The sequence below is a fragment of the Nelumbo nucifera genome, chromosome 1, assembly GCF_055504915.1.
Source record: "Nelumbo nucifera cultivar China Antique chromosome 1, China Antique-T2T, whole genome shotgun sequence".
NCBI classification, from domain to species: Eukaryota; Viridiplantae; Streptophyta; class Magnoliopsida; order Proteales; family Nelumbonaceae; genus Nelumbo; species Nelumbo nucifera.
Genome location: NC_142649.1, coordinates 76664122 through 76676412, shown reverse-complemented (window position 1 = coordinate 76676412; position 12291 = coordinate 76664122). Strand labels below are relative to the sequence as shown.

Sequence of the window (12291 nt, the reverse complement as noted above, 5' to 3'; positions counted from 1 at the left end):
TTTTTCAAGTTTTCCTCAGAATTCTAACTTAGCCATCGGAGTGTTCCCTCCGGGAGAGCTCCTCAGAAACCCTTCACCTTCTTCTTCCTCTCAGGTGCTGTCTATCACTGCTAGGAGCCAACTCTCAGCCAGTTAGGAGTGCCCAGATTGTGCTACATCGTTGATTTTATCTATTTGATGAAAATATTAAAATATAAAAAATGATTAAAAATAATATATAAAATATAAAAAATTAAATTATAAAAGAATTATCTATTATCAATTCTTTAGCTTTCCCTTAAGCATCGCACGGATCACCGCTAGTGAATGTTAAGTGACACAAGATGTAAGCCCAATTACTAGTCTAAGCTGTTAGTTGTTAATAAAATAAAATAAAAAGAATTACTAAAACTAAAATAATAAAATAATATTATAATCCAACTAATATTAAAAGACTCCTATCTATTCCGTCACGTCTCTTACAAATGTCTCCTATTATTATTAGTGCACGTCAGCGCGAGATGGACTCTTGTCTTTTGGTTTACGATCAAGCAAGGTGGGCTTAGTGTGTATGTGTATATTTACCTTTTTTTTTTACTTTTTAATTAAAATAAAAAACATTAAAAAAAGCAAGTAATAAAATCTACAGGATTTAATTGGAGTTCATTATCTTCATTTTGCTCTTTCTACGAAGTAGGTACTTAAAGCTTTCTTACGGTGGATGACAACCGAATGTCACATTGATCATAAGATGGCTTTAACATCCACCAAAAACAAAAGGGAAATACTTACTTCATAGAATAAGGAGCAAAAGTGAACTCGTCAATGTCATATTTTTGCCTCTCAATCCCTTCAAAATTTTTAAATTATCTTATATCTTCTTTGAGAATTAGGTGGGGATTTTTTTGTTTGGTAAATTAGAAACCCCTTCCGTGTGTGACTTTTTCCCTCACAATAGGGCACCATTCGTGCTGGCTAGCATGTCTTCAAAACCCTATGAATTCTCAAATAACCACATTTACTCTTACAATCTTTTTGATAAACAATTTCTCTCTCTCTCCCTCTGAATCCTCAGTCCTCACCACCCCAAGTGTTACATTCAATAAAAGGACAATAAAACAAATATATATACTGATGGAGGAGATAGAGTTCAATCTCCATATTTCCACTGCGTGCAGATATAACATGCATAGTGTATTGTTAGAAAAAAAAAATAATAAAAAGAATCCTTTGTAACAGAAACCCCTACAAAATTTTCCAATATTTTGTTGAACACCTCAGTAATTAACTAGAATGAGAAGGGTGGTTGCAGCTATTGTGTGTGAACTCTCAACGAGTACTGTTGACTTTGAGTAAACATGCCAAAAGGTAAAGGACATTTGGGATGACAACAGATTTAATAAAGAATCTTCCACCTGGACAAAAGAGAATGCCTAGCTTTCTCCTAGTGAAAAATGGAATGATTCAAACAAAACGTCAAAAACCACATCAAACAAACAAAGAGTTGAAGATTTTCACAAGGAAAGATCTAGGTCTAGTGCCTTTCTCATTCACAATCGAAAGAGTAGCATTCACTCGGTTTTGTTTAATATTATACATGGCGGCCTAGTATAATTAACGAGGTGGTTGTGTCATTGTGTGCCTTTAAAAAAAATTGCATGAATATATTTCAATATAGATTTAAGTATGTGGTTAACAAAGAACATCAATGTGATATCTCTCTCAAATAAGAATCATATCTAGAAATTACACTTGACACGTAGGCTTAATTTAATTGAGCAACCAATGTTTAATTTAATCTCTTCCCTAAATTTAGTCAAATATGCTTTATCTAATTTAAAGAACCACTAAAATCCAATCAAATTAAATTATATACCTTTGTATATATATATATATTGTGTATCTCTATGCAAAGACAAATTAGATTTGATGGTCTTTTCATACTTTTTCAAGAAAATTCATGCCACATTGCCACGTAACAGATTCCATTTAAATCAAAACCAAAACTACAACATGTGGACGTCATGCTTGACGTGAAAATTGAAATATCAATCTCTTACTTACTACCTTCAATCACTCCACAATCTTCTGTCCATACTTTTCCACATCTATCTATCGCTGTACAACTCTTGTGAAGCAATGAGACTGCATTCCATGCATTTTCTTACAAGAGTGGAATTTAGAAACTTGGACCAATTTCAATTCATTTTCTTTTTATATTGAAAAATAAGTTCATATAATTAATATATATATATATATATACCGAATAGCCTTCTTATCGAATTTGCCGCATAGATGGTTTGGCACAAATACGTAACATACACAATCAAATATGCGAAAGTAACTTACTGTCGGTCGACGATTCCATAACTTCTCATATGGTGAGAGAAACCAAGTGAGGCTTGCGGTAGTCGATTGATAACATTTGTTGTAGTCTTCGTCTTGGCACATTTTTACTATGCAACATGTTTCTGCATACTTCAGTTGAATGCCAATTCTTTCTCTTAACTACTCTGTTTTGTTGTAGAGTATTTAGACATGTTAATTGTCGTTATATCCTATGTTTTTTGAGATAATCTGAGAATTCTCCTGATGTGTATTCTCCTCCATTATTAGTACAGATGCACTTTATTTTATGCCCAACTTCTTTTTCGACCTTCTCTTTAAATTCTATAAACTTTGAAAATGCTTCAGATTTTTCTTTTAAGAAATACACCCATACGTACCTTGAGAAATCATCAATAAATGTTATCATATACCGCATCCCAGTGTTTCATTCTTGCTTCACTCATCCAAACACGCCAAAGTGAATGAATTCCAAAGGTTGTTTAGCTTGAAACTTTGATTCAGTATATGGTAATTGGTGTGCCTTACCATATTGACATCCAGCACATAGTGTGTCGGTCCATACTTCCAATTGAGGGAGGCCTTTCAACATTGACTTTGCCATCATTACTTTGAGCCTGCTATATTCAACATGGCCAAGTCTTGCATGCCAAAGATCGGCAGTTTCATTACGTCGAGTCTTTTCTACATAACGATATTGACATCCAGAACATAGTGTGTCGGTCCATACTTCCAATTGAGGGAGGCCTTTCAACATTGACTTTGCCATCATTACTTTGAGCCTGTTATATCCAACATGGCCAAGTCTTGCATGCCAAAGATCGGCAGTTTCATTACGTCGAGTCTTTTCTACATAAGTTGATTCAACAGACGTTACATAGATAGACTCTAATTTTCGTCCTTCCATAAGTGGTGGTTCCGGTGTATGTATTCTCCCATATACTTTAACATCATTTGGAACACTACATAATTAACAGATGCAGTTAATTGAGATATTGATAATAAATTCTTTTTCATACCGAGCACATGTTAGACACTTCGAAACTGTGCTTCTTCCTTGTTGAATCGCGGGATGCATAATGCTTAACCAATATGGGTGATTGGAAGTCTTGCATTGTTAGTTGTAACAACAACTAGCTTGCCTTTATATTTGACATAAATTGAAACTTCTGTTTATCTCCTATCATATGATTTGAGCATCCAGAATCAACGATCTAGTCTCGGCTATAGTCAACTACTCTAGGATTTGGCTGTAGTCAACTACTCTAAGATTTGGTGCCAATACCGTTGCCTTTATATTTTGACATAAATTGGAACTTCTATTTATCTACTGTCATATGATTTAAGCATCCAGAATCAACGATCTAGTCTCGACTATAGTCAATTACTCCAGGATTTGGTGCCGATACCGTTGAATAATCTTCAACAGAGCAACCATGCTCATTTGGCTCTATAATACAACAAGAGGCTTCGGTTTCCCATTCTTCTACACTTCCTTTGTCTCCGTGTTGATTGGCTGACGTTACTGTATTTCCTTCAGCTGGCTTTCTTTTGTTATACCAGCACTCACGTGCATAATGGCCTTTCTTGGAATAGTTGTAACATATTACATTGCGTCGATTACTTTTAGATTGCTAAGAAGCTCCCCTTTGTTGATAACTTTCCTTCTACTGATAAAACTTAGTCGGCTTCTACTGCTTAGGTCTTTTGCTTGGCCCCTTCTTCCGAGTGAGAAGTGCTTCTTCTGTTTCTTTAATTGAGACACTAGCCATCTGCTTATTTAGTGTCTCTTGGTTGGTCAACATATTTTCTAATTCAACAAGCAATGGTTGTGTTGACCAGCCTCAAATAGCCATCATAAACCCATTATACTCGAGTCTCAGCCCTTGTATAATTATTCGTCTCACTCGGGTTTCACTGATTGCAGACTCTTTATCTAATAGAGAGATTTCATCACAGAGGCTCTTTACCTTCGTAAATTACTAGTTGATTGTCATCGATCGTTGACTGATCGATGAAAACTCATTTTCCAACATCTAAAGCCGAGCTTCATTTGTTTTGGAAAAAAATTTAGATAAAATATCACAGGCTTCACTTGGAGTCTGGGCCTTTTTTATATGCTCTAAAAATTCATTCTCAACAGTAATTTTAATAGCGTAAAGAGCCTTACTTGCCTTGATTTTCCACTTCTTTTTAGCATTCTCGTCAATGGAATTATTAGTTTCACCTCCGATTGTTACTTCCAACAAATCTTCTCCTTGTAAATACGACTCCATGCACGTGTGCCAACTATCATAGTTATAGTGGTTTAGTTTCTCCATTCCCGCAAGTATGCTAGCTAAACCTGCCATTATGATTGGTGAAATCCTTCTCTGCTACCTTTCACCAAGAAGCTTAGTCCCAGACTAATCAGCTTCACAACGCCACGTTGCTCACAATGGACGGCTCTAATTCGTATGAGTAACAGCTAGATCTTCGTTACTCAAATATTAATCTGGTAGAATGACAACTTTGGTTAACCTGCTCTAATACAAAATGTAAAAACCCAACAAACAAATGGAACCACACAAAAAACAACAACCAAAAGCAAATACACTATAATCGAAAATAACTATGCATATTACTAATGCAAAGCATACAAGAATACATATATATACAATGTATCATACATGTGCACTATTTTAACTTTGAAATTATACTCACTCGGAGGCAATACACCAAAAGACTCCTCCACACCACTCTTACCATTTAATTTGGGAATTTTTTTTACTGCATGTTTAAAAGGGGGTGAGCCCCTATTTATACATGAATTAACCACCTTACAGAGGCGGTTTAACAAAAAAAATTTGGTTTTTAATTGATTCACGTGGGTCCCTTGAAAACCAAAATTTTAAGTCGGGTTTGTAATGGACTAAAGAAGTCGGTGCTGACTTCTTCCATGGTGGTAAAGATTAGGCCGAGAATTAGCTGTATCTGACTTTACACTCCAAATCCTTTGCATTCCTCCTTGTTCTTGTGCTGTGGTTGGTTTGAAAGTGACTGTGGTATAATGCGTGAAAGTATGATTTTATTCTGAGACAAATAATCAAAACTTTTACATTTGACAGAAAGCCTTCTGCTATCGTCCTTCCATGGTTATTGTTATCTGCTGATTATTAGAACTTGTTTGTCGTCTACTAGAAGAAGACGAAGTTGAACTAGACAGGACTCTCTTCACAATGAAAGCTGGTTGTTTAGGAATTGCAAGTGTTGCTGTTTCTCTGCCTAGCATGAAAACAACATTTGACATAGTTGGTCGGTCATCTGCTTCTTCTTGTACACAGAGGAGCCCAACATTGATGCACTTCATAACTTCGCATGTATTGCATGATTCACGTAATGACCTGTCCATCAAATCCAACGCCTTGTCTTCCTGCCACAACTTCCATGCCTGACAAAAATTTCAACCAAACTAACATGAGAGAGAGAGAGAGAGAGATAGAGAGAGGATTTTGATAAATTTCTCTCACTTACATATCCAAGCAGGCTCAATGACTTATCTGTCTGATAAAACCCCGTGTTCTTCTTCCCACTGATAATTTCAAGTAAAACGACTCCAAAGCTGAAGACATCAGATTTAATGGAGAAAAAACCATCCAAGGCGTACTCTGGAGACATATATCCACTGCATTCCATCCCCAGAAGTGGTTAATGAGCTAGATGTGGAGGATCGTCTAGCTTTTATCAATGGATTTATTAGAGGAAGCAAAAGTAGATTGTGTTTCAACACCCAAAAAATCCTAGTTTACTTTGACAGTATGAATAAAGTAAGTTGTCAGCACTTACTATGTTCCCACTACTCTGTTGGTGTTAGCTTCAATCTGATTTCCTCCAAAAATCCTTGCCAATCCAAAATCTGATATTTTGGGGTTCATCTCCTCATCTAAAAGAATATTACTAGTCTTCAGATCCCTGTGAATTATTCGCAACCTAGAATCTTGATGAAGATAAAGGAGTCCGCGAGCAATTCCCAGTATGATGTTGAAGCGTCTTTGCCAGTTCAATAGTAACCGGCGTGTTCGATCTAAGCATTAATTCCAATATCATTGTTAATGTAGCACAATATGATTTAAACTCCATACTGCTTTAAGCTGTAAAAGGCAAGAATTCTTTAGGTTATAGGCCTCACCGAAGATGAAGGAATCCAAGCTTTTGTTTGGCATGTATTCATAGAGTAGCATTTTTTCATCTCCTTTGACAGAATAACCCAAAAGTCTGACAAGATTCCTGTGTTGAAGTTTGGCAATCAATAAAACCTCATTTTTGAATTCCTCTAGCCCTTGTCCAGAATTCTTGGAAAGCCTCTTTACTGCTATTTCTTGACCTCCTGGTAATTGACCCTGTTACCACACATTCATGTTCTTCTTGTCAATTATGAGGTTGGAAGCCAATTTCATTCTATGAGTTAACTTGAAGCAGAGGAACATTACCTTGTAGACAAGCCCAAAGCCCCCTTCTCCAAGCTTATTTGAATCAGAGAAGTTCTCAGTAGAAGCAGCTATTCTTTTATAATGAAAAAATGGTACATCTATGCCTCTCTTCTCATCTTTTCCGAACTTGTCTGGATTTATTATGTCTGTAGGATGTTGGCCTAATGCAGCTAATTGAAAGGCAGAGTTTTCCCTTTCCCGGTGACCTGATTGGGAAAATATTTCTTAAAACATGTAGTTATGAATGGTAAAATTCTAGTATAGTTCTATCAATTTCCATGAAATTTACTTTACTAGACACCTTTTGTTTTTGCCATCCTTCTTAGACAACAAATAAAAATAACGGTGCAAGACAAAACAACCCCAGCTGCAATTGATATAAAGACTGTCAAATAACGCCGTTTCGCAGATGAAGCGGAATGATCTGGTTCCTTGGGTGTTGCAACACCTGCAAGAAAAGAGAACAGAGATTCATCAACTTTGGCGGTTTGGAAATGAAAACAGAGAGATGGCTTCACCTAGAAGGTTTACAATATTGGACCAGGCATGACAAATCTTAATATATGACAGTGTATCCTTACCAGGACTAATGCAACTCATAGTTAATGGATCCCAATGAAAGTTGGGATTACAAAAGCATCTTCTTTTTCGGTCTCTGGTAGCTGTCTCCCTCAACCTACATTTTGAACTTGGCCAGTCTTTGCAGTCTGAGTCTGAGTGACATGGTGGTTCTGCTGGTGGTTTCCACCCAATCTCCATTCCCTCAACCCAACTACTCACAGGTGAAGAAATATAAGAATTGACAATACCTGTGTAGTCACTGCATTCATTGCTTAAAACACTAAGGCCATTCAAATTAGAAGACAAATTTCCACTTGTGTAGCTACAGCATCTCTCTGAATTAAGACAACTTGGTGTTTCCTTCATAAATCTATAGCAGGGGTTGGAGGAGGTGCAATTGAATGACGGTGGTACTACATGACCGGAGCAATTTAAGAAGAGTAAAGTATTGCTATTGGTCAGGTAAAATGTATTAGGGAAGCGTAGATCTTTGTCGAAAGATCTCTGGGATCCACAGAGCGTTTCATGTGGTTGGATCAAGAATGTTCGCGTCTCCGGATTTATTGCAGCAACTGCATAGGAAGTAGTCTTGGTTGCATTGAAGAAAAGTTGGTTTGTGGAATTATTGCAGTAGAAACTGAAGTAGGCAGGATCACCACAGTTAGTTCCTGTGCTTAGAGGATAGGGGATCAAGCTGCTGCCACAAGGTTCGCACTCTTTTCCGGGAAGCTCTGCAAACATGGAACTGTTGATGTTAAAAGTACTGGGAGATTTCTTCTCTGGTTTGTATAGAACTATTCTGAACAGCGAATGAATTCCATAGTATCTGGCGGATTATGGTGGCTATTTAATTATATCCTATGAAACCATGTTATTTATAACAAAAATCAACTTGTAGAATTGGTTGTAGGCGTAAACATTTTACCTCATCGTATTTCCCCCTGTTGTCCGTTTAATGTTCCACTTTGGGTTTCATTTTGGGTTTCATTCTTTTATTTCTTGCTCAGTTTGGACAAAAATGAATAACATTAAGGTGTTTGGTTTTAAAATTCTTGCAATAGGTCCTATTCTTTTTAGAATGAAAAATCAGCCCATAGCATAAAAATTGATGTAGCCTGCAATATGAAAAATAATCATGTCTCATCTTTCTCATTTTCATTTTTTGAGGAAACTCTATCAACAAAACTGTTGTCATAGATGTTTACTAGAGGATTATACTGTTGGCCATTCACAAGTAAAACTGTGTTGTTAATGAATACCAATACAGTTTTTTCCGAAGAATAAAAGTGAGTAATACATGACACTTGTAAGGCCGAAAAGAATTCATTTATAGGAAAAAAATATTTTTTTCATAATAATATTTTCTCATTGTGCCTATTTTTACCCATTCTTATCTATTCTAAAATTTGTTCTTAGATAAAAATGAAAAAAATAAGAATTGAATCAAATATAACCTAAAATTGTATTTTCTTCTCCCGAATTTTAGTTTCATTGAAATTGGCACCAGCTGCTGCGACTTTTAATAGTGCTAGCAATAGGTCGGGTTTGGTCCGGATCAGGGCAAAATTCGGTTGTCGTATGTTACATTGTATTCAAAATCTCCCAGAAGCCCACCCAGAGCTGAGCCCTGGCTCGGCCCATGTTCATCCCTAATTGCATACTTGCAGTTGATACAAGCTCATTTTGTTAGGGTAAAAGCTGTTGAATATTAGTCGGGTCAAGTAAGTTCAAGTTTTTACTTTGGACCAACTTTTATCAAATTGTAATCCATTAACATCTCTTGTTCCCCAACTCCAGCATTTTGATTAGCTTTAGCTCCCCAGTCCCCACTTAGTTCATTTTCACGTCTTCCATGGGGGTCTTCACGGTACGTAACTAGACCTTTTGTCAGTCCCAACATAGTGTGTTGTTATTGCGTGTCTCTTTGTGGCAACTTGGAACTTGGAAGGAAGCTCATTGAAAGAGCGAAAGTAAACTCTGGAGCATGGTGCTTGAAAGCCAGAAAGAGACACGCCCCCAGTATGTATTATTGTAAGCTTATTTCAATGTCAATTAGCTTTAAAAGATTACATAGTCATTTTTCATTTTTCAATTTTTAAGTATTTTTTAACATTTTTTTTAAGCAAGTCAAACAGTTGAATTGGATGGTCGAACCACATGACTTGTGACCCAATCACCTAGATGGTTCTCTATTTGGTTCGGGTATGATATATTATATTCACCAATAATACTAAATGCGAAAAAGTAAAATCTAAGTTTATACCATGATCCCAATAGCAACTACATTTATAATATAAGGGTATTTTTGGATTTATAAAAATTCTGAAAACCATGTGATGGCAATTGGTTAATTCATATAATTAATATCTGATATCATTACCAAAAAAAATATAAAAAAAAATCGGATTAAGGAAATTTGAGATAAAGAAATATATATGATACAGAAAATTTCTCTTTCAGAAAAAAAAGGGGTAATTTCATCCAAATTTAGAAATTAGAAACTGACAAACTGTAATGAACAAATAAGAGAAAAACAGAAAGATGAGTTTTATGATTTTTCATAAAAAGTCTCCCTCAACTTTCTATTTCTATTTTCTACCTTATTTTCTGTGATTCTATCAAACTAAAAGCAGCCTAAGCGTAATTTAAATATTTTTTCCTTCTTTGAGCGGATGACAATTTGGTTCTCTGTTGGACAGCCTGGGCTACCCGCTGTTCCCATGGAGCCAAAAAAATTTTTTATGTTAACAACCATCGATGGATAACATATTGACACGTCGTCCTTGATATTATATCAACTTTTAAGATTCTCCTAGCAAGGGAGACGTGGCTCTGTTATCCACCGTTGGAGTAAGTCTCTAAAACATGAAATGAAATGAATGGTACCTAAATCGGAAGAAGACACGAGGATGTGAAGCTTCCGTCTGCTATCGCCGGAATAATCTACCTGAAGGTCCTTTATATTCTCATCCTCACTCCATATCCAACACGAACTAGCTTTGCCTTTGATATCGGGGCGCAGGGGAGGCTCAAAGAAGTAAGCGTTGCAGCACTTATCACGGCACTCTTGCTTACAGTCCATCTCATTCTTAGCATCTGCATACGACGACTCTGGTCCTTTAACTTTTACAATGTTCAAATTGATGAAGACATTCCCGCATCCTTCTGTTTTCCTCTTGCACCCGCCTGAATACTTGCCGGAACCCCATTCCTCCGGCTTTTGGGGTTCGAACCCAGGCAAACACGTACAGGTCGGCTTATTTTCGTTGTTGCAGACACCAAACGCACCACAAGCTTTGTAAACACTGCATTTATCGTTCGGTTCCGACCATACTAAATTCCAGACGTCGTCTTTTAGAGTAAGATACTTGATTTGACCTGATGGGTCAATCACCAGTCTCGTTGTGTAATCGGGTTTCGTGGAGTCATTGTTGATATTTCTGTACCAACTTTTTGTGTTATTAGTGGATCTGTTAGCAGTGGAACTGAAATTGGATAGCAAACTGACAACCAAGATGGGAACGGGGGGGGCATTAAAATATCCGCCGCTTTTCCAGTAGATGGTTGATTCATTGGTGATACTGAGCTGGTAGAACGTTGAACCATCGCGCTGAAAACTGAAACTTCCAGGAGTCGGATCGCTCTCGTCGCTCCATGCTCTTAGAATTCGTCCCCCTTCAAGCGTCATTCCCGGAAGAAACGTATCGGAGGGGTGATCAACATCATCGACGAAGCTCTGCCATATTGGGTCGAGACTTCCGTTCTGCCCACCATCAACCCCTCCTGTCAAGATGAGATTGCCAGAATCCAAGAGCGTAGCAGTCGTGTTAACCAACGTAGTTGAACCCTTCATCGTTGGGGACCAAAGAATGTATCCTCCGGGTTTATCTCGTAGCCTGAGCTCTCCGTCCTCGATGGTAAAAACTCCAGTTCTATTTGGAATTGCGCGGTTTCTGTTGGCGATCCATACAAATGTTTGAGGCGACACATCATGGTACCAAATACCCAGGTACCGCTTGTTGGTAGAGTTTCCAGGAGTGAAGAACCCCATTTCGAATCTGCCTCCGGCAGAAACAAGAGTTTCTCCTTGTTGTCCGTCGAGGATGGGTTGATCAGCAGTTATGGTATCTCTTGCTGCGCAAAATAATGGGGAAGAGCAGGATAAGACGAAGAAGAAAAAGAAGATGGGACTAGCACTACCAGTAAGAGTCCTGCGGATGTAATTCATCATGTTGGCTGCTGCTTCTTCCATTCATCATAAATTAATATCTCAAAACAGAAAAAGAAGAGAAGAATCCTGGTAGACTGGTAGTAAAGTGGAAATAACGTCTCTCATAGCTCCAGCTGCTCCTTGCTCTTTCATGCTCCACACTTGTAGTAATGTGGCTTGGTGCTCGGTGGGTCTGGTGGATTTGGATTCAAGTCACTTCACAGTTCAAACTTGGCAGCTGTGAAGGTAATTTGCGGTCCATATCGACACGCGATTGACTCAGTCTAGTCAATGAGCTCATTATTCCGAAATTACCCTTTGGCAAAAATTCCAGCTGGCTTGTTGACCCTTTCAGAACGGTGGTTGGGTTACGGCCTTACGGGTTCTAGCCACCGACGGACCAGGACTGGACCCCATTGTCATCTTGTCTTGATGGTTAAAACCTTAGACGTTGGGATTTTTATGATGTAGTAAAGGGGCTGTGCCGTGCTGATGGCGAATTGGACGTCCATGGTGGAAGACTAGCAGTACTGGAATCCACCCAGCCACATAGCCAACAGAGTTGTATATGTGGATTCTCACCACATGAGTCATGACATGTTTTATACTTTATCTATTGATTGTTGACATTTATGGACTGTAGTTATTAACAACCTCAAATCCTCTCCTCTCCAATTATATAATGTTGCATTTATTTATTGAGATAAGAACTGAGTATACATATAT

At 37.6% G+C, this 12291-nt stretch overlaps 1 protein-coding gene across 2 annotated transcripts; it reads right to left on the bottom strand.

Moving 5' to 3' along the window:
• Nucleotides 1-5375: 5375 nt before the first annotated feature.
• On the bottom strand, nucleotides 5376-11757 carry LOC109115301 (G-type lectin S-receptor-like serine/threonine-protein kinase At4g03230). 2 transcript variants are annotated; one of them, XM_019199179.2, is made up of 8 exons: nucleotides 10242-11757; nucleotides 7376-8086; nucleotides 7096-7242; nucleotides 6795-7000; nucleotides 6494-6704; nucleotides 6151-6388; nucleotides 5839-5989; nucleotides 5376-5755 (listed from the first exon to the last, which is right to left on the bottom strand). In XM_019199179.2, the coding sequence occupies exons 1-8, from the start codon at nucleotides 11605-11607 to the stop codon at nucleotides 5444-5446; spliced, it is 3342 nt and encodes a 1113-aa protein (XP_019054724.1). In that variant the 5' UTR covers nucleotides 11608-11757; the 3' UTR covers nucleotides 5376-5443. The 2 variants fall into 2 exon arrangements, with proteins under 2 accessions (XP_019054724.1, XP_019054725.1); XM_019199180.2 differs by lacking the exon at nucleotides 7376-8086.
• Nucleotides 11758-12291: the final 534 nt, after the last annotated feature.